Here is a 20,550-nt window from a genome sequence, read left to right on the forward strand (position 1 = left end):
CATGACTCTTGCCGAAACTGGGTTATAGCCAGTGCTAAGATATAGCTGTATGCATTTCTTTTGTAATGAAGAAAGTGGTTGTGTGCGTGGGCAGACCACCAGTGGTTCAGTGCGTTCCAACCTAACAAAATGATACAAGTATACGTTGAAATTTCTCTGAAGTGCCCATTGAGGAACGAGTAAATTTTCCCCAGAGTATATTGGTCAACTTGTAGTTTTACAAGCAAATTCGATTTTAAATAACATAGAACAACAACAACAAAGTAGGTATGCAATAATTGTCCATAGAGTTCAGTTGAAATTAAAACACTGAATCCTCAATAAAACCGGACAAACTTCTATTCACTCTGTGGGTGTTTTAAGTGTTCGTTCTCCGTTCTCGAAGCCTGTCTCCGCCCTTGTGCCCAATTGTCCAATGGTAACAGCGAGAGCACATGTTTCCACCAATCAAGTGTGAGAGAATGACAGTGAATGGAAGTTTAGTTTATAGTTTGGAACCGCGGAGACATCTAAGTATAGGTCGCAAAAACGAGTAAATAGGAGCAGCCAGTTGAATGAACGAATTCCACGTTTTCGATAGCGACCAGGTAATTAAAAAAAACAAACAAACAAAAAAAACAAAACACCAACAGATACTCGGGGGGAAAGCAAGAGTAGAGCTCCCTCTCCTCTCCTACGAGCAGCGGAGCAGGTGCTCAGTCAGGGGAAGTCGCATCGCTTCACTCGGCTCCCGAATCCTTGCGGGGCGCAGAGACGGAGGAGGGAAAACAGGCTAACATCACACAAACACCCCCCGTGAGTAGACACAGCTAAAGAACACACCACACGGACTGTGGGCTGGTGGGCTGTCTCGGCGGACCGCTAAAGACTCGGTGTCGCATTATAGCCTGGCTCGCAGTAACTGGCTGCTGCTCCTGCCCGGAACGACCGTTACTTTCTCCGCCGCCGGCCGACTGACTGACTTCGTTTCGCCAGGGTTGGCGCACCCCAGAAAACGAGACCCACTCTGACTCTGGGTGGGTTTGGGGGGGCAAGAAACTTGTAATAGCTTTACGCGGTTTGCTAACCTGTTGGGTTCGTTTTCCCCCAACCAACACGAAACGCAAACGGCAAGTTCGCTTCTTCCCGTCCGTATCCGAGGCAGCAGCAGGAGTCCCGTCCGTCCGGAGAAAGTGCTGGATCATGGCGACACGGTGACGAGTTGCTTTTAATAGCAGTTAACGAGGATTTTTTTTTCCCCCTTCCAATTTTAAACTTCACACGACGGACTTATTGACGCCCATCATCACCTGGACAAGGATTGGAGAAGTTAGGCACGTTCCGTGCGTTGAGTTGAAGATTCTGGAGTGACCGCACGCGCTTACCGCCAGAACACGGAGGGATAACGCACGCGCTTTTGGCTCGCGGCCGTTGCCTTAAATGATCCGCTACTGGACGCATCTACAGTTTTAAAAAACGACCAAAACAAGCGAAGGGATTATTGAGGGGGTCGATAGCGGTGGGGGAAAATAAGCCGATGAATCCGAAGCACACTCTGATATATTAATTCCCTGCTCGGATCAATCGTGATGAAAATGAGGTGTCGCAGGGCTCAGAAGCACAGCAGCCAAGCTGACGGAGACCACCGAGGAGCCGCTCCACTACTCGGAGGAAGTCTTCGCTGGTGAGCCGTACACAACATTCACAGTTAGTAAGTAGGCTGTCGTTCCTGCTTCCGTGTGAGTTCGGGACTACGGGGCTTCAAAGTACGAGCGTGGGAGCAGGACTGCACAAAGTGCGGTGAAGTCCCGGAGCTCGTTCCAGAGCATCACTCCACCATCGGGGAGGAGAAGCGTAACGTTCCCGGCGCTGAAGCCCGCTCGTTCCCGCTCAGGCTTCCCCTTCCCTCCCTCCCCTCAGTCGCTCTCACAGTGAAGAAACAAGTTGGAGCAGCAAAACCCAAGGCATTAAGCGGAGCCGAGAGCTGCTGGGGGTCCAGCGCTTGACTCCTGCGTGAGGAAACGGATTTTTTTTTCCCTCCCTCACTGCTCCGAGATGTCACCACAGCGGGTGGAGAGAGCAGCGGGGAGCCGGCTCAAGATGACGGGAGCCGGGGAGACCTGCAGAGGATGCCCGCTTCTTTTCCTACTGCTCATTTTGGCCAGTGGCTGCCACATGTTGCGCGGTCAAGGTAAGAGCTTTACTTCGAGGAGTCCATAGGTTAAAATGTCACATGATGCTCTGATAAAAAGAAATGCTTTTTTCACGACTTGATCAACCGTAGCATTGTACCTCGTTGGTTAGAGGGTCTGTTGTAAAACATTTATACGGGCACATTTGTCACAGTGCCGTGATAAATGAACGAAAAGTGAGGTATAGGCTGAAAACAAGGCTGTGATTAATAAGACCGGGGGCTGTTTGCATAGAAGTGGGTGATGAGGGAGCAGTGGGTGGGAAGGGGTGGGGGCAAAAGCAATGTTTTTCACAAATTAAGTCAGATGGATTGTGCTGAGACAAACAGATATGCAGAGGGGACGCATGTGTAAATCAGCCATTAATATGATGTTGCATAGATTACAAGATGAATTGCAGGATTAAGGTATTGAGGATGCGAGTGACGTTGAAGCGTTACAGTTTCCAAGCATCGATAATCCCCCCCTCTTAGTCAATGACCTGCTTAACCACAGCCCTTGATTTGGCACAAATGCACATAGAGCTGCGCATGGTGTATTAATTTAAGTTGCCTCTTAATAGTCCAGCGCCGGGCTCCGCGGTGCTTGGCAGGTGTACAGATTAATGTGGTGACTTGTGGCTGCAGAGGGGATGCAGTGGGAAGCGATTGTTGAATACAGCAACAGGAGGGAAGATAAATGACACCAGTAAAAAGTGTTTTGGAAAACAAAAAACCCCAAACATTGGTGTGGTATAAGCTGTGATGTTCTTCGTGGCTACAGAGAGGAATGGTTGCTTATAATTTGTGTATATTGTGTGTTGCTGTGTCCTTCTGTTGTGTGTTTGCCTGTGTACCTCGTGGGGGCACGTCAAGAGTGGCACGAAACAAAACCGGAGAAAAGGTCAGGCTGGTGTCGGCTCGCAGTTTTCTCTGGGTCACAGATGGCGGTGGGGAGCGGAGCGGAGCGCAAGACTGAGACTAGGGGGTCATGTGGAGGAGGGGGGGTCAGGGCAGGGTGTGCGTGCGTGCGTGTGCGCGTGTGTGTGTGAGTGAGGCGGGGAGGTTGAAGGGGGGTCTTAGGAATGTGCCCGCATATATATATATGTGTGTGTGTGTGTGTGTGGGGGGGGTGTTAGGGCTGTGTGGGAGGGGTCGTGGGCAGGTTCTCACACAGCCGCACGCCGCACACCCAGCCAGGGCGTCTGCATAAGTGTGAGAGTGAGAGCTGAGGGGGTCGGGGTGCACACACACACACACACACACACACACACACGCACACACACACATGGGTCGAGGGGGTGGCGTGAAAAAGAGATCAGGGAGTGGGGTGGAGGCGGGGGTGTGAGAATAATAGACGGGGTGGAGTGGGGTGGGGGGGCATGGGCGTGTGTGCAGCACGCTGTTGCGTGTCACACAGCCCAAGTTCAAGCAGCGATGATGGTCCAGCAGCACCTGCACGTCCGGGTACACGGCCAGAGTTCCTGCCAGCGGTCTCCCTGCACCCCCCCCCCCCCCTCCCCCCCTCCTCCCCACCCACAGCCCCAGGTGGAGGGTGGAGGAAGAGGAGGGAGATGGACGGATGCAGTGTCAGCTCTGCCCTCCCTCCCTAATGTCAAGGTCTCAGCAGCTCCAGGACCACAGTTACCATACACCCCCCCAGCTGTCCACCAGCTGAGTTGGGGGGGGGGGGGGGGTACCCTGCTCTAAAAATGCACATACCTTAGGGTGGCTGGCAGTGTGTGCTTGTGTGTGTGGGTGTGTGTGTGTGTGGGAGAGCTGCGGGTGCATAGAAAATTAGCGAAAGACACGCAGGATATCGGGGGTGGTGAAGTGCGGGGGGAGGGGGGGGTATTGATTGGATAAGCTGTGCCAGGCAGCCAGTCGAAGGCTGTAGATTTTCCAGGTTCTGACCCTTGTATCCACAGCATTTATTAGGACATTTTATTTTAGGAGAAAAGGGATGAAATTCATGAGCCACGGTTGATCCTCCCTGATCTCTACCCGCTGCTCCCTCCCCTCTGTCCTCCTCCCCCTCCTCCTCCCTCCTCCCCACTCTGTCCCCTCACCCCCCCTCCCTCCCCCATCAATCGATGCCCACAACCCTCCCCATAAATGTGAGGCGTTATATGAGCCAAGTCTCGTCTGTGGGAGCACATTTAAATAAGCTCATCGATCTTTCATTTTAGAGTTTAAGTGACGGCAGCATTTTACTGCCCCCCCCCCCTTCCTTTTGCACCTCTCCACTTCTCTCTCTCCCCCTCTCCCTTCTTTATTCATAACTTATCCCTCCGCTCCCAAGTGCTTCCCTGTCGCTGAGTGGGCTCGGCTTCTCAGCTCTTTGACTGATTCACATCTCCCTGCATGAGCACAGGCACGACGGCCTCGATCCCGGTTCCAACCTGCCAGCTGAGGTCAGCCAGGGGTCACGGTCACGTTCATCCAGACATGTGGATCTTTTGTCTTTAATGAATAGAATAGAATGCCCGTTATTGTCATGCCCGCAGTGTACCGACCGTGAGCTTGGGTTTAAGTTTGGTGGGGAAAATGCTCCGCCACCTTGAACTTCTTCACTGTCCTTCACTGGCTGGCATTTCTGAATAGGCTCAATTTTAAGACTGTCAATTCTTTGCACAGACCCAGTGTTGCAATGATGCAAAATTTCAAATTTCAAAATTGCTCATCTTATCTCATAATAATATGAGGGTGAAGCCTGTCCGTGACCTGGAAGTGAGCTCAGCTTCACCTTGGTTCAACCTGCGGTGAAATGGACAGTACTGGATATGGCGTTTGAAACCAATCTTGATTTTTGGGGTTTGCTTTCTTTTCCAAGCACGTGAAAGACACCGCAAAGTGTCCGTGTTGACAGCTGAGGTATCTTTTAGACACTAAATCCCTCTGCGGTTGCTCCTTTGCTGTCTGGAATGAAGTATAAAGTTCTGAAAAAAGGCTATAATGTGGGACTTTCAGAGCTTTAATTGAGACAAGCATTCTCTTCCCTCTATTCAGTCTAGAGCGGCGCATAATATAAGAATGCATTTTCTTTTTTTTTTTTTTTTTAATTCAGCTTCACATTTGTAAATGAGGGAGATCTTCTGTGTGTGTGGCCAACATATAATGACCCCGCTGGTTGTCATTACTGTTAACCTTGCCCAAGGTAATTTCGTCAAAATGCAATTATAATTCCAGCCAAGCATCCCGGCCCTCTGAAAACGAGTCGTAGTTACAGTGTCTCTGCGTCCCACTAGGGTTTATTTTAATGCTGTAATGTCTTAACAGTTCTTCCCTCTGATTTAACTGGGTCACGGGGTTGTCTCAAGCGGATCTATCAGTGTGATTAGTTCTAATATGACACTGGCGATTGGCTTCGCAGAGCCGAATCTCCACTGGGCACCACACGGTTATTGTGAATCGAGGTCACTGAACGGACGCTCGGACGGTGGGCAGGGAGAGCTCAGCGCCGTGTCAAAAGCAAAATCCAACAGACTAGCGTGCAGTGTGAAACATGTGCACGCACACACACACACACACACACACCCACCCACACGCACAGATTTACCAAGTCCTTGGCTCTCATCAGCATCAAACAGTTAAAGGGGATGTGGAAATGTGTTTAAGCATGTTGTAACGATGAGAGTGTAAATTAGGAACCCCGTCAAACTCATTTACCGTCAACCACGCCGCGCACCCTCGCTGTGACTTTCCAACATCTCCCCAAACTCTCCCGAGTCTTATAAATGTTTTATTATCTCTCAGAGATGGGTCGGATCGGCACCATTCCTTGCAGAACAGTTGTTAAGCAATTTATATTAGAGGCTTTAATGTGGCCAGAATTATTAGATTTTGATATATAACGCGCTGTATATTTCACAGTTGCATTAAACTTAAGTTATACACATGTTCCGTCTTCTCCTGCAGAAACAAATTTAATCCCGCTCCTTCAAGAGCTCGGCTTTTCAGAAGGCCTCGGGGGAGACTCCACTGCCTGATGGATTGTGAGCGCGTGTGCGTGTGCATATGTATTAGAGACTCTGGAGCAAACGCTGGAGAAGATGCTGTCTGCCTGCTCCTGTGTGTGTGTGTGTGTGTGTTCGCGCACGTATCTGCGTGTGCGGTGGTGTCTGATAGATGTCAGGTGAGTCTGGTCTAAGAGGAAGTGAGGTCCCTGGTTGACTCCCTTATTTCCTGTCTGTCACAGGGAACAAATCACCGCACTTCTGCTGCCGGCTGACATGTTGCGTCAGCACTGCGAGTGCGTGTGCGTCTGTGTGTGTGTGGATCTGAAGGAACCCTGTGTGTGGTGCAGATTTTAGAATGACGTGCACACCACGCAGGGTCTAGATATGACTGATAGTAACTCTGGTGCGTCTAAGATTTTTTCCCTTTCTCTGAACAGCACGAAAAACTAGTGAAAATGAATAAATGATTTATCTTGAAACGAGTTTCTCTCTTAACCCGACGAGGTTTCTTTATAATTCATGTGTTTCTAAGCAGATAAGAAATATGACCTTGGTAACTTGTAGTTTATACTTAAAACTGCATCAAACACAGTCTGTTACACGATGTCCCAAGAGCTGTTCTGTCCTCATCGCAGGTTTATTTCACATGAGTGGATTGTTTTTTTTCAACTGCTTGTTGCTTTTTCTCTGTCTCGTGTAATTAAAAAACAAACAGTCCCCAGAGCCTTTGCTTATTTAAAAAAGAAAAACAAAAAAGGAAAAGCTTACATGTGTTTGCCTACCGTCCCTGTCTGCCTGGCCTTGTGTGTGACTTGTGTGAAACTTGTGCTTTCGTCACATACAGACCAGAGAAGGAGAACTTAAATATCATAGAAAATGAAACTTTGCACTTTTTTCAAATGATGGCCTTTGCTTAGTTTGGCTGCACCTGGGCTTTGTATGGCCTATGTGTTTACGCCATTGTTCGTTCCTGCACTGCCACTGTGTACGATTCAGTACCTTTTAAAAGTGTACACTTTTACAGATGATTTCCTCAAAAACATTCCGGTGAACTTGGAAATGGAATCCAAGCGGGATGCACTCTGGTTTGCTGTGCCTTCCCATTCGTCTCACTTCTTGCTCTTTTTTTGTGTTTGCTCCCTCTCCATCTCTCTTCTTTTGGTTCCTGCTCTTTCTTCCGCTTTTGCCTCCCTGAAAGGGACCGAGGAATCTGTTGCTGCAGGCCACACATGCGGATTGGAAAGTGTTTTACTGTTTGGGCCTTGGTGGTGTTTATTATGTAAGATGTGTAGGGGAGGGATGTTGGTGTAGCGTCGAGGCTTATCTTGTACTCGTCAGCATGGTTCTACAATGAGACGTCCAAACAAAGCTGCATTCTTGCAAAACATGAGCTATATTGATTGAATGAACGTCGGGACCACACAGAGCAGAGAGAGAGGAAAGAAAAACCATTGGCAGACAATCAGAGAGATAGGAGTGCACGTACACAGTCCCGGCGTAGTTTTCTGACCGAGGTGTTGGACAGGTTTAAATCCAGGGAATTTGGCTCCGGTGTTGCTTTTTCAACCGTTGGTTACAGGATTTCTTGACCATCTGTTAATTGGTTCAGTCTGTCCTAAACATGTACCGCTGACAGTTAGCGCTCAATTGTTAAAGTTAAGCCAACGCTAAATTAAAAGAACAAGTTAATAGATAAAGTGAGTGCTGTTTTGTTTGAGAGGTTTGCTATTTTCCCGTTAACTTTTACATGCAAGGCGTAAATTTTATGTTAGCGCAGTAAACATTTTCTTTCTTCTGTTTGGTTTCACTGTACTTAAAAATGATCTGTCTGACCTTGCTTTGATGTGTAGTCTTGTGTTTATTGATGTCCATTAACACAGTCTTTATGTTTAAGGCAATAACTTACATACAAAATCTCCTTTGTTGACTGTGACAAAATGAATTTGATTTAGGGGCTAATTGTTGAGAGGCGCACTTGGGGTGAATTCCAATTCCTCCCTTAACCCTCAATCTCAACCCTCAATCTCAAAAATGCGCGCTCCCGCGAGGTGCAAGTGCTGTCCCGATTCTAAGAACGTCAAGTTGAGGGACGAGTTTAAGGGCTGTATCGCCCTCAATATTGAGATTCTCCGGCACCACCCTTGGCAGTAAGGGCTACCCAGAAGGCATTGTGTATTTTCACCAAGACATCTTCGAAAAAGATGCCGATGAAAAAGCGAGCTACAAATGGAAGTATTTTCTTAGTTAATAAAGATATAAATATTACGAAACCATTTTATTGTCTTAGTTTAAGACTTTTTTATGGATTATTGACATCGTTGTTGCGTAACATTTATTTTTTTTTACTTTACAATGTTTGTCAGCCGGACTTCACGTTACTTGTATACCTCGTTGTGTAGCGACGGAGGACTTCTTCCTTTTTCGTCGTCTTTTTCTTCTTCTCCTTCTTCTTCGTTGTCGTCTTCTTGACAGACTGGACGTAGCTTTGGCGTAAGGCCGCCCCCCACAGTCTGAAGACGTAACTGCACTTAAGGGGTGTCCCATTTCTAAGCCCTTACACTTATTTTTGAGGGCCAAGATTGAGGGCCAAAGATTGAGGGTTAAGGGCGAGGGTTGAGATTGAGGAGTTAAGGGAGGAATTGGAATTGGCCCTTGAACTGTTTCTCGTGGATCACTTATCTTACTTTCTTAATCCATAATATATCCTTCCTGAAACACAGGAAGTTTTTTGCTGGCTCGCTGGTGAGAAAGACACATTGGTTACAAGCCAGTGAGCACTGAACAGGAATTAGTTGCTCAGGGGCTGTCTCACTCCCAAAGGGTTTGGTTGTTTGTGACTTAATTTCCCAAGTTGTTGCAGGTTCACAAAATGTATCTCTCATCCCACTGATGAAAATTTAAACTAGGTGTGAATGATTTCATTAAAAGGGCTTAACGTTGTTATGCTTCTTTGTCGTGGTGTTTCACCAGCTCCAATTATACTCACCACTTCAACGGAATCCAAAACAATATTCCTTCCTGTGTTGCAGTAGCTTCAGCAAGGCTGTGACCATGACCTGTAATAATTTTCTCATTTTTTTAATGATTGTGAAAGATTTTCTTCTGGCTATGGGACGCCGCCATGATTCATGACAGCATGCATTTAAGAAATGGAAGAAAAAAAAGTCTGCAAAAGTTTTTTATTCTTTGGTCGATATATTCAAAAACATCCCTGCTTTGTTGTTTGCTTGTGAAATAATGTTCTTTTGATTAAAAGTATTTCCAGTATTTTGACATTGGCTGCAGTCAGACAAGGATGAGACGAGTGCTAATAAATAAAACCGAGAGCCGCTGTGACAGTTCATCATATGCAGTGCATTTTATGGGGCTTAATGGTATTAAGAACTTTGAACTCAGTGATGTAAGATGTAGCGCAGAGCTGTTTGGTGCTGGATGTCTTTGAGAGAAAGGCCACATAAGGATTAAATGTTCATCAAAGTGCTTATTGCATGGATTCCACGTGTGGAAAAAACCAAAACCACACACACACACTTTATCACACACTTATCCTCGTTGCACAGAACACAGCATTTAAGTTAAACTTGTTTTTAACTGGGTTTTGTGCATTTCTTTCTTGCACTTGCAAACATACCCAAATGTGATGAGTAATTCCTTCGAATATGACCCCACAGCCTACAGTCATGTGCAGTTATAGTTTTACTTCCACCCGCATCATCACCTCTAATGTCTCATCAACAATATGGAATGCGTGAACCTTTAAACGGGTCAAGCTCCATTGATCAGTCTGAAACCTGCTGTGTGCTCCTGCCTCTTCCTCACGACTTCACAAAGTTCCGCGCAGAGTGAACAATGGCGGCAAAGGTGGAAGGCGTCTTTACGGAGTTAAAGCTGATCGATAGTGAACAACGCTTTATGCAAATATTGATTAGCAGACGACAGAGAATAGTTCGCTCGGTACTCTCCTGCGTCCTGTGTTAACTTTCTCCGTTGTAAACAACACCTGAACAACATCGCAAAGGGCTTGAAAACGGCGGCGTAGCTCTGACATTGACTGTCTGGAAAGATAAAAGAGTGAGCTTGAAGACGTGACAAAGCAGGCTTCACCTCCAGGTTTTTTTTCTTCCCTTTTATGCCTCATTTATCGAGTGTAATAGGTAGGAAAGAAGTCGTAGTTTTCTCCCTGAAAAACTGTCTCTCAGTACCAGTTTGTTTTTGCCAAAAGTGCCTGCCACAACATTCATGTGAGGAACTTTCCATGTAATTAGCCTTCCAGCTGTTAGCGAGCACCAATGGCAGTGCTGGCACACAGTTTCTCTCTCCTGTCTATTAAACACGGTCTCGCTCGCCAGAACAATGTGTACTGTTACCAATAGAAACATATCCAAAATCACAACCATATGTTATTAATTGAAACATATTTTGCATGAGTAAATATTTTGTTTTTTGATTTTTTTTTAAATAACTCGCCAAATTGACTGAAATCGCATTTCAGTCAATTTGGTGAGTCTAATGAAGAGATTGGGAGCCCAAATGAAGCAATCAGGGAGCACATTCCCTATTTACAGGAACAAATGGTGGAAATAAAAATGCAGGTGGCTGTAGTCACTGATCCTCACTCCCGAGCAGAGTCAGGATCCTAGTAGGTGAGCCTCCAGGTTGTCTTTTAATTGTGTTTCAGCACTTTGTCTGTGCATTGCAGTCAGCTTCCTGTTCCCCGGGCCTTCGCTACTGGTCGAAACATTCTTAGAAAAGGATATTTTCCCATAAATATGGTGATACAATATTTTTTATCCAATCACACTTCAGCTAGCTTGTGTTGTCAGGTTCTATGAAGTCTGCCTCAGGCCAGCAGAATCATCATCCTACAGTAGAAGGATACCAAGGCTAATATCCTGATACCGATATTAGTATACTTTCAGATGCGTACCTGTGTTTATAAAGATGACTTTTACAGTAAACATTTGTGATATGAAAAATGTATTTGAGTCATCTAAAGAAAATAAAAATATTTTTAATGCACAAAGACGTTTTTTATGAGAACTATAACATGTCGCATGTCAATATAAATAGCTATGTGTACTTTAAATGTGCCTTCTAAGTAATAGAGTTCAGTTATACAACGCATTATCCAACTTTTCATACAAGTGACACTGACTTGGGTAAAGATGATGGCAGGAATGCTAATTTAATTTAATTACTACATATTTTTTTTCTAACTAAACACTAAAACATTCTTAACATTGTTTAAAAAACAAAGATTAAGTTTTAATGCAAATTTGACAGAATACATTATTGTATCAGTGAAAAGTTTGCACACAATGAATTTAATGTCTTTTCTTTCATTGCCATGACTGTTGACGTTGCAGTTTCTCACTGAAGGCATCGAAACTACGTATGAACACACATGGAATTATGTGGGTAACAATAAAACTGTAAAATAACTCAAACATGTTTTATATCTAAATTCTTCAAAATAGCCACCTTTCATAAAAAGCATATTTCGACTTATTTAGCGTGTTTTTCTTTGCTATATATATCTTTCTCATATATTTGATGACTTCAGCATCTACAATGTAGAAAGTTGTAAAGATAAAAAAAATTGCATTCGAAGCTGTGTCCAAACTTTTGACTGGTAGTGTATGCCTGTGATGGGCCCTGTGATGTATTTTCACGATATACCTGGACATTGTCTGCCTCTCCATAGGCCTTCCATCATAGAGCTCTGTCTCATTCATGCGGGGACTGTGGGGCTATTTCCCTGCACTCCCTCCCTCTCACACTCCTCTCATTGCCTCCGCTGTAACTCGTCGTCTTCTTCTGTGTTGTACTTTTTCCTTTTTCAGGCGTTTGACAGGATTTGTGGTGTTGCCATAATACCTCACAGACTTTCGACACACATCACGTTGCCTCATTTACGTTCACACAGGCGAAATCGCTCCAAATGACGCTTCTTCTTTCATTCTCTCCTGTGACTTGTTGTGATCAACGAGGCTGCTTCTGGTTCTGGTTGCCACCACTGTGAACCCAACATGTTTGAAGAAGAATATAAAGATTTAGTGGCCGAATCATTTGCAATTTCAAAGGTAAATAACCAACATGTTTAATTACTTCATAGTTCAATAGTTTGGTCTGCAGTATTGTCTCGTTGGTCTGTCATACTAAATGGTGACAATGTGCAGTTTATTGGACAAGTTTGGTCAACAGTTAAAGCTCACAGAGTACTGTTGGTGGACTAATTAAAACTTTGTTGAGCAATCTCCGAAAGTCACCTCTTAGTTGTAAGTTTTAAGAGTATCAGCGGACTTAGTTTCCTACCCTTAATTGTGATATAAAGTGTTGCTCGACTAGGTCGCCCTTTTGTAAGTGATGTAACGTGTTTGTGTGATTCTGTCTGGATTCTCAAGCCGTGGTGTCATATTGAGAGTATTATTAGGTGTATTAATTTAGGGTGGACTAAATATGACCTCACTGGTGGCCTAAACATAGGCTTTACACCGATCATATCGGCTATATCGGATTGGCCGATATTTGGCATTTTTTGAAATGTTCGTGATCGTGCGTCGTGTCATAAATCACCGACCCGATCAATGACGTCACGGTCGTGTTGAAACTTTTCTAATCTGTCTCATTTACTCCAAAGTAGTTCCACAGCATCAACGTGTTTATTTGTTTGTATCCGAGAGCTAATGATTCATGATTCAAAAAACTTCTCGTCTTCGTGCCTCTTCCTGTTTTGAGTACTGTCGCTATGTGACGGACAATAAAGTCTCTTTGAATCTTCACGACAGCAACGTCCATGGGCGACACAAACAAACATGTCGGAGGTGTGGAAGTTTTTCAAAGTGAGAGAAACAGACATAGCACGAGCTATCTGCAATATATGCAATGCTACAGTACCTCGCGGGGGAACGTCGGCAAAAAATTTCAACACAACAAATTTAATCAGGCACCTGGAAAAGATACACGCGGAGGAGCATGTTGAGTTCAAGAAACGCAGCGCGGAGAAAGAAAAAGAAAAGCAAAGGCCGAAACGGATGCTAAAGCAAACAACTTTAGACAGTGCTCGTCCGTATAGTCGGGAAAGTGAGAAGGCAAGGGGTGTACATAAACAAGTCATTTAAATATTGCTCCTCACGTGATCGGATCGGTGATCGGTTATCGGTTTATTTAAACTCACTGATCGGTGATCGGTGATCGGCACAAAAATCGTGATTGTGTAAAGCCTACCTAAACATAATATATACGGCCCGCCGCTGCCACCGCCACCGCCACTGCCACTGCCACTGCCTCGCTTCAAGTGCTTATGTTGCCCTTTTCACCATCACATTTCCAGGGCGTGGAGATGATACTGAGTGGATATTGAGCTGCAAGATAAAATGGCAGCGTCCTCGGCCGGTGCCAGCGCACCTGGCACACGCCCTTCATTTGTTTGTGGAGCGCTTTTCAATGTGGTTTGGCCATCCAGCTATTTGAATGGCGTCTTTGCATGGTGAATATGCAGGCACGGAGCGCCACAGAGGGGCCAACTGGGCCGGGCACTGGCGTATTGTTTGTAGTAGAACAGCATGATTTACTTTATCCCGCTGCAGGTGTGTGTTTGATCTTTCACAGGTGTTTCACAAGTGTGTGTGCTTGGGTGTGCACGCGCATGGGTGTGTGTGCACTCCTGGACAAATGGTGGCTTATGCCATAAGCCATGAGAGTAAAAAAGGATCTTATCAAAAGTAGTCATAACACAGTGTGTGTGTGTGTGTGTGTGTGTGTGTGTGTGTGTGTGTGTGTTGGGGAGGGGGGGGATTCATTGATTTTTCATTGGAAGGCATCATCAGCCAGTGTGGTGCAGTGACTGTATGTTGGTGGAAAGGGAGTGAGACAGCATCGGTCCCATCCATAATGTAATAACTCTGCAGTTTCTGGACTGATGAGTGCAGCCCTGCCTTATACACAATATGCAAATGATTTAAGAGCTTAATTACTTTTTTTTTAATAGCCTATGGTATGGTCAGGTCAACCAGGACACAAACCTTTAGATTAGTGTTTTTAACTACTTCTTAGTCTTTAACTGCCTGTTTATGAAAAAGCTGTATTTTGTACCAGCAATGTTTTTTAAAGCAATTTCTCCAGGGGCGAGGGTGAAAAAAAAAGTTTTAGTTGGAGAAAAAACTTTGAGCAGGCTACCAAGAACATTATTCAGCCAATTCATCCTTGTAGTCCTATTCAAGTCTGAGTCATTTTACAAATACAAGGAAATGTTTGTCACATTGTGGTTACGGTGCTCTGTGAAACAGGTTAGTCCTGTCATTATGTACACGTTGCATGGATGCATCCTGGATTTCTCCAATGGTTGCAGCAGCCACAGGAGCGCTATCGGCGCGTTACAGCAGTATGAAATTAGATGCAAACAAAACTATTTGTGCAACGACTGCTCAGCAAGAGGTACCTCTTATGGCGCCGTATGGTACACACACACACACACACACACACACACACACATATATATATTTGTATATATATATGTAAAACATTTAAACCCCAGTGTTTTGTTCAGCACAGCCTGAAATTAAGTTTTGTGCTCAGTGGCCAAAAGCCAAGGTCATTGTAATGCACTACCCAGGAATCTATGAGTATCCAGTCTATAGAGTGTGGAACATCTGTGCGTCCAGAAGCAAGTTTTAGAAGAAATCCCGTCTTTCAAAACTCCAGGTTCTACAAAGCAATGCCTCTTACCTGGCAGGTTTGTAGCTTCATAGCCATGGTACTGAAGCAGCCATATACAACAATAAAACGTAGTGCATACAGACAGGCTGTAATTGTAATCGAGAAAAGTAAATGAGGCATCAACTCTAGCTGGGCAGATACATACGCACACGTGACATACCCTTCTTTAATTTGGCGCTCTGTTTAAACTGCTCAACCCCTCAACCCTCCCACTGCCTGTCAGTGCCCATACTCCCCCCCCCACCCCCCCCCCCCCCCCACACACACACACCTCCACCCCAGCATCCACCTGCACTCTGTGTTGTTTTCCTCATTGCAAACATGTAACATTCATTTGCTGCCTCAATAAAACATTTCAATTGTGGGCTGTCTGCCCGAACTAATATAAAACGTTCCTTCAACACCTTTTAGTCAATTATTCAAAATAAACAACCCCCAAATATCTTTTCAAAAGGAATCTTAGCAAAATACCCTATTAAACTTTTGGCATGGTGCTTTCCTTGTACTTTGAACTCTACCGTCTCCTGCAACACAGAGAGGAATTTCACAGGTGACTGGTGATGGATGAGGAAATTAATGTGCGCACATGAATGAGGACATTTTCCTGTGTGTGTATGAGGGGGGGAAATCAAAGATAGGAAAAAGGTAATTCAAAGAGAAAATGGGAGGAAAGGGAGAATAGATTGTCAAGTTATGGGGTCTTTGGAATAGATGGATGGATGGAAGACAACAGCACACAACCAAACAACGTAATCAAAACAGAGTTTTAGATACTGAGTCAAGACAAATGAAGGAAGCCCTGCAAAGGGAAAGACTTACGAGACACAATAGTTTGTTGGCTAATGGTCTTCCTTTATCTTTTCTTGTGTAGTTTTTTTTCCAAATCTCTTTATACTCCCTTGACTTTCTCTCATCGCTGCACATCACTCTTCTCTCCCACTCCCATCTCTGCCTACACTACAACCCCTTGCTCGCTTTTTTTTTTTTTTTTTTTACCACTTATTTCCCCCTCTCCACTCTCTGTAATTGGGATGGGGTTGTGCGCACGCATTCATCTCATTAAGCGCACACGCCGTACACACAACCCCCACCCCGTTCTCACACACATTACTTTGTCCTGTGGTAAAACAAATTGTGTGTGCGCGGATTGAATCACAAGCCATCTCTCGCCGGATTCGCTTTATCTGGCGGATGTGGGATTAGAAACAGTGAAAGGCAAACAAATGAAAATAAAATGAAGGCATTCGAGCGAATGAGAGAAATTAATTATCCTGTTTGCCTGTTGACGCAAGCCCTTCAGTGGCGTCGTTTCCGAGGCTGATAGCCTCCCATCCGAAAGTGTTTCCCTATCTCCCTGCGGCTCAGCTGTGCTCTTAAACATGGCACTTTCCATTTTAACGGAATGAGAATGTCTTAAATGGTTTAGTCTGCCACGCTGCCCTGCTTGACCACATCACAGCCTCTCGAATGGAATAGAAAAAATAGACTTTACGATAACACAATAAATAAGGAAATGAATAAATGTCACAGTTCAGGATTCCTACCGCTGTTGACCAATAATCTATATTAACTTTAAGCAAAAGTAGAAAGTATGTCAGAACCTCAACACTTTGACAACATCACAAACTAATCTAGGTTGCGACGTTAAGACTCTGACAACAGTTCTTTCGCCTGTCTGTGCACTTTCTGTCTGCACTTCCCGTTTCCAATTGCAACAGTATTATTCCCTTGCAGATGTTTATTCCGTCATCTATCTTATGCTGTTTTCCAATGACAGTGATATAAAACTTTAATTAATTTTGAATATATTATCTCCCTCCAATGAAACAGGGACTAGAGATTTATCAAATGGATCACTTTAGGGACAAAAGACATGAACTGACAAATGATGATATCCATTTCCCTCTCAATTACAATGTTGTCCTGCTCTCAAATGTGCTTGTGGTTTAGTATGAGCTCATGGTTGTCCAAATATATATATATATATGTGTATTAATAACGTAAAAGAGGCGAGGATTTAATCAGCTGTAGTATCTCGTATAAGACGTGTGTAGAAGTTACTTGCACACTATTATGAAAACAGCTGACTCTTTGTATTAGCTTGGATATGTTCACTGGCAACGTGTAAACCCCTGGAAGCCTTGTGAATGCATTCTTTTAAATCACTTAATGAAATTATCAGTAATTGACTGTCATAATTTAATATGTCAGGTTATGGCAGCTCTTGCCAAAAACTGATTTTAGAATTGAAGCCCTAAGTGAGTTGACTCCTGGGATGTTGTTTACCGTACTCCAAAATAATCTTTGAAGGCAGCTTTGGATTCCGCCGTGCTATTACCACTGTACATTGGTGCTTTGGATGTTTTAACTTTGTGACTGGACATCTCACAGAAGCTGACTAGAACACTTTTTTTTGGCCCATTAAACTATCTGTTCCTTATAAAAGAGATTAAAGTAGTTGATGTGATTGGCTTTTTTTCCAGGCTCAAGTCAGCTCTGCTGATGGTGCAGTTCTCTTACTTGTGATTTACTGCACCCTCCTGGTTCAAACCTTTTGTAAGAGGGATTTCAAAATTTCTCCCCAGAGAATGAATTTCAAAGCCAATAAGTTGTCATTTGTGTATGCGAGGCTCGAACTTGGTATCTGTGTCCTGCTAAAACTGTTTCGATGTACCTTCTTCTATATGTTTGAAAGGGGGAAAGAGCACGACGTGTTGGTCCCAGAGGGCAGGACAAACACTTGGCTGGGCTTGTTGTTGCCCGTACCAGTCTGGGAGAGGCATCAGTGAGGCACCAGTGCCCCTTCCTTGTAACTTCACACATTTGCAGAACCGTCTGCTTTTGCAAACACTTTCTGAAAAGCGTGGCACAAATAAATAAAAGATTGAACTAGTACAAAGCAGAGATGCACATACCAATTTTGACTCGTGCAGTGAAATGTTGTTTTAAGAACTCATTAGCAATATGAATCAGCCTTTCGAGTGATCGACAACAATGAAACATTATTCTTAAAATATGGCTCTTTTTAAATAACAATGACTGACAGTCGCAGTGATGAACAACCAGGTTTGGCATCGCGAGGCATTAAGCGGAAAGAAGAAAAGGGTTCGCAGATAAATAAAATAGTGAAACACTAAATAATAGAGAAACAATCCCAAGATTTGCAAGTGTGTTACTTCTTTAATTTTTAAACCATTTTGACTTGAACAGAGCTAATGAACGTCATGTAATATGCTGCTGAGATACACAATAAAATGAAATATCACTTCTTTAATATCAAGTTAAGACAGTGAAACTATAAAATAAAAAAAAACCTCTAGCAATGATTGATCCCGCACCAGGTGGCACCTGGTAGAAGCACTTCTGCTGCTGTGCAATGGTCCTGCCCGGCTTTTTACGGTTTTAATTTAGTTCTCATTTTCACGGACGGGCCCATGTAGCCAATACCCGGTTTATACATGTGCAGGACCAAAGCGTCAGGGTTGCTGATTGCACGCCACTCCCGGGCCCATGTCTGGAGAACCAATTCCAACCAATCTGTTGTAAAAAATGTCACGACGAACAAAAACGAGGTCGGTCTCGCGGCCGCGGTCCTAATACATTGCCGGGACGCTGCTATTGTGGCGGCGAGATATAATAGTTCTCTCTTCTAATGCGACGCTGCCTGCCTGAGAGGCGCCGTGCCGGTTTTGCTCCAATAATCTGCTGTTCCAAATGTCACTCCTCGGCCCTCGGCAAACCTCACGCTGATTCCCGCTACCGTCGTTTAAACGCAACCCCCCCCCTCGCCGCCCCTGCCGTGCCCACCTTGACTGGCCCGTGTGTTTTTTTCTGTGCATTCTGCTTTCGGGATTTGCTCCTTCGTTAGCGTTCTTCGGCGAAATCTACTCGATTACGTCGCGTCAGAGTCACTTTGTCTGTTGAGTGGCTCATTAGGATGTCGCTCGCAACCGTCGAGGGTGTGTACGGCGGCGGACGTGTGTGTGTGTGTGTGTGTGTGTGTGTGATTTTGCGTGAGCGCGCGACAGAGCCTGCTGGCGCTCGCAAACCTTCATTTCCATTATTTCTGCGGATAGCTTCGGCGCGTGTTTACCTGCGAGTGTAAATGCGATTTTAAGCCTCTTGTTTTAAGGGGCCCGACAAAATGACTGTGCAAAATCATTTTGCAACGGCTGGAAACACCAGTAGACACCCTCGGTCTGTAACGCTTCCCAATGCCAATGCTACCCACGGCTGTTTCCTTGTCTCCTCCTCACCGTCGCCCTCTTCCCTATTTTTTACCTCATTGTCCTTCTGTCCATTTCCAGGCTAAATCAAATCAGCTGTATAATGGATCGGCGAGGCCTTTAGAACGACGCAGCTGGCTCTCCTCCGCCGCTTTTGTCTTTACGGAGACGCACTCGCTTGCTCACGCGCAGGATAGCAGATGCCAACCTGCATTGTCGTCAGCGGTTAAATGCCGGGGAGGCGGAGCGAAGGAGGTCGCTATCTGTTTCGATGCACGTTTGATATGATAAAAAAAAAAGGACAATAACGCGATAGAGCATCCATTTCTTTTTAAAAACGTACCCTCGTACTCCTACGTGTAAAACAAGGACACGGTGGGATTAACACGGCAGGTTGATTTATGAATGAGGCAGCTGCCCACCAAAGGAGCAACAACAGCAATCAAGAGTTACACAGACAGGAAAACACACACACACACACACACACACACACACACACACACACACACACACACACACACACACACACTCACACACACACTCAGTCAGCACTTCCACTCCACAGCCTACATGAAACGCTTCAGGAGGACGGTGTATGGATCCACTTGGATGGAGAAACACTTTTGCTCCTCACTTTTTCAATTTTCAGCAGTACATTTGTGCTGAAATAGTAAGCTCCATTGCGTTGTCTCGGAACACACAAACCCACCCACCCACACACACACACACACATACGCACACTCTTTCTCTCTCACGCATGCACATGCACGCACAACTTATTTGAACACAACATGTGCTGCATGCAACATGTCAAGACAACCAGCCCGAGTCAGATGGATGTCTGCGGTCATTGTTTTCCCCCTCCTGTGTTGGTCAAACCGTTGCAGTATTGCTTTATCAGCCCTGCCACCCACCTCTCCTTGAAAAATATCACTACATATGCGCCGCGGCTCCACAAGCATTACGAGGAAAAGAGACAGCGAGTGTGAGCGAGAGATGAAAAAGTCGGTTGATCTGCTTTATGTTTGAGGTTTACACTTGTAGCACTTTGCAAATTCTGAAGCAAATCCTTCCCCATTTTCCGCCGTGCCTTTCCACTTTCCTCCCCGCGCTCCTTCCCTTCGCTGTCAGTGAGCTGACGGCGTCTTTCCATACTGTCACCGTTCCCCATCCGCGGTGTCACATTACATTCAATAGCGCGGGGAAAACTTTCCTCTTTTTTTTTTTCCTCTTTCTTATTCGTCACTCTGCGCTCTCGCTCTGTCTTGTCTGTCACCCCCCAACACCTCTCCTGTCTCCCCGCTCCCTTCTTTTCTAATCTCCCTTGTCCTTCTCTCCCTCCGGCTCCATACAAGGGTAGGGAGGCTGTAACCCGTCCCAGAGGGGAGATCCGCTAACTGCCCCCCTCCTTTGGCACCAGCTGTCTGTCTCAGGTCAAATGTATGTGTCGCGCTCGCACTGCTTTGGGTGCAGACTTTCCTTCCTTCCTTGCTTGCGT

General features: G+C 45.1%; 1 protein-coding gene across 3 annotated transcripts in view; it reads left to right on the forward strand.

Annotated features, from left to right (window-relative positions):
* Window positions 1–615: 615 nt before the first annotated feature.
* The window catches only part of LOC142893835 (protein sidekick-1-like), a 222,569-nt gene continuing 202,634 nt past the window's right edge, over window positions 616–20,550 (forward strand). For all 3 annotated transcript variants that reach the window (XM_076034767.1, XM_076034776.1, XM_076034785.1), the window contains exon 1: window positions 616–2,170. In XM_076034767.1, the coding sequence (XP_075890882.1) occupies window positions 2,035–2,170 (136 nt within the window). In that variant the 5' untranslated portion in view covers window positions 616–2,034. The remainder of the gene's footprint in view (window positions 2,171–20,550) is intronic.

Source organism: Nelusetta ayraudi, unplaced genomic scaffold, assembly GCF_046127955.1.
Source record: "Nelusetta ayraudi isolate G7.1 ecotype Tasmania unplaced genomic scaffold, CSIRO-AGI_Nayr_v1 ptg000004l, whole genome shotgun sequence".
Classification (NCBI taxonomy): domain Eukaryota; kingdom Metazoa; phylum Chordata; class Actinopteri; order Tetraodontiformes; family Monacanthidae; genus Nelusetta; species Nelusetta ayraudi.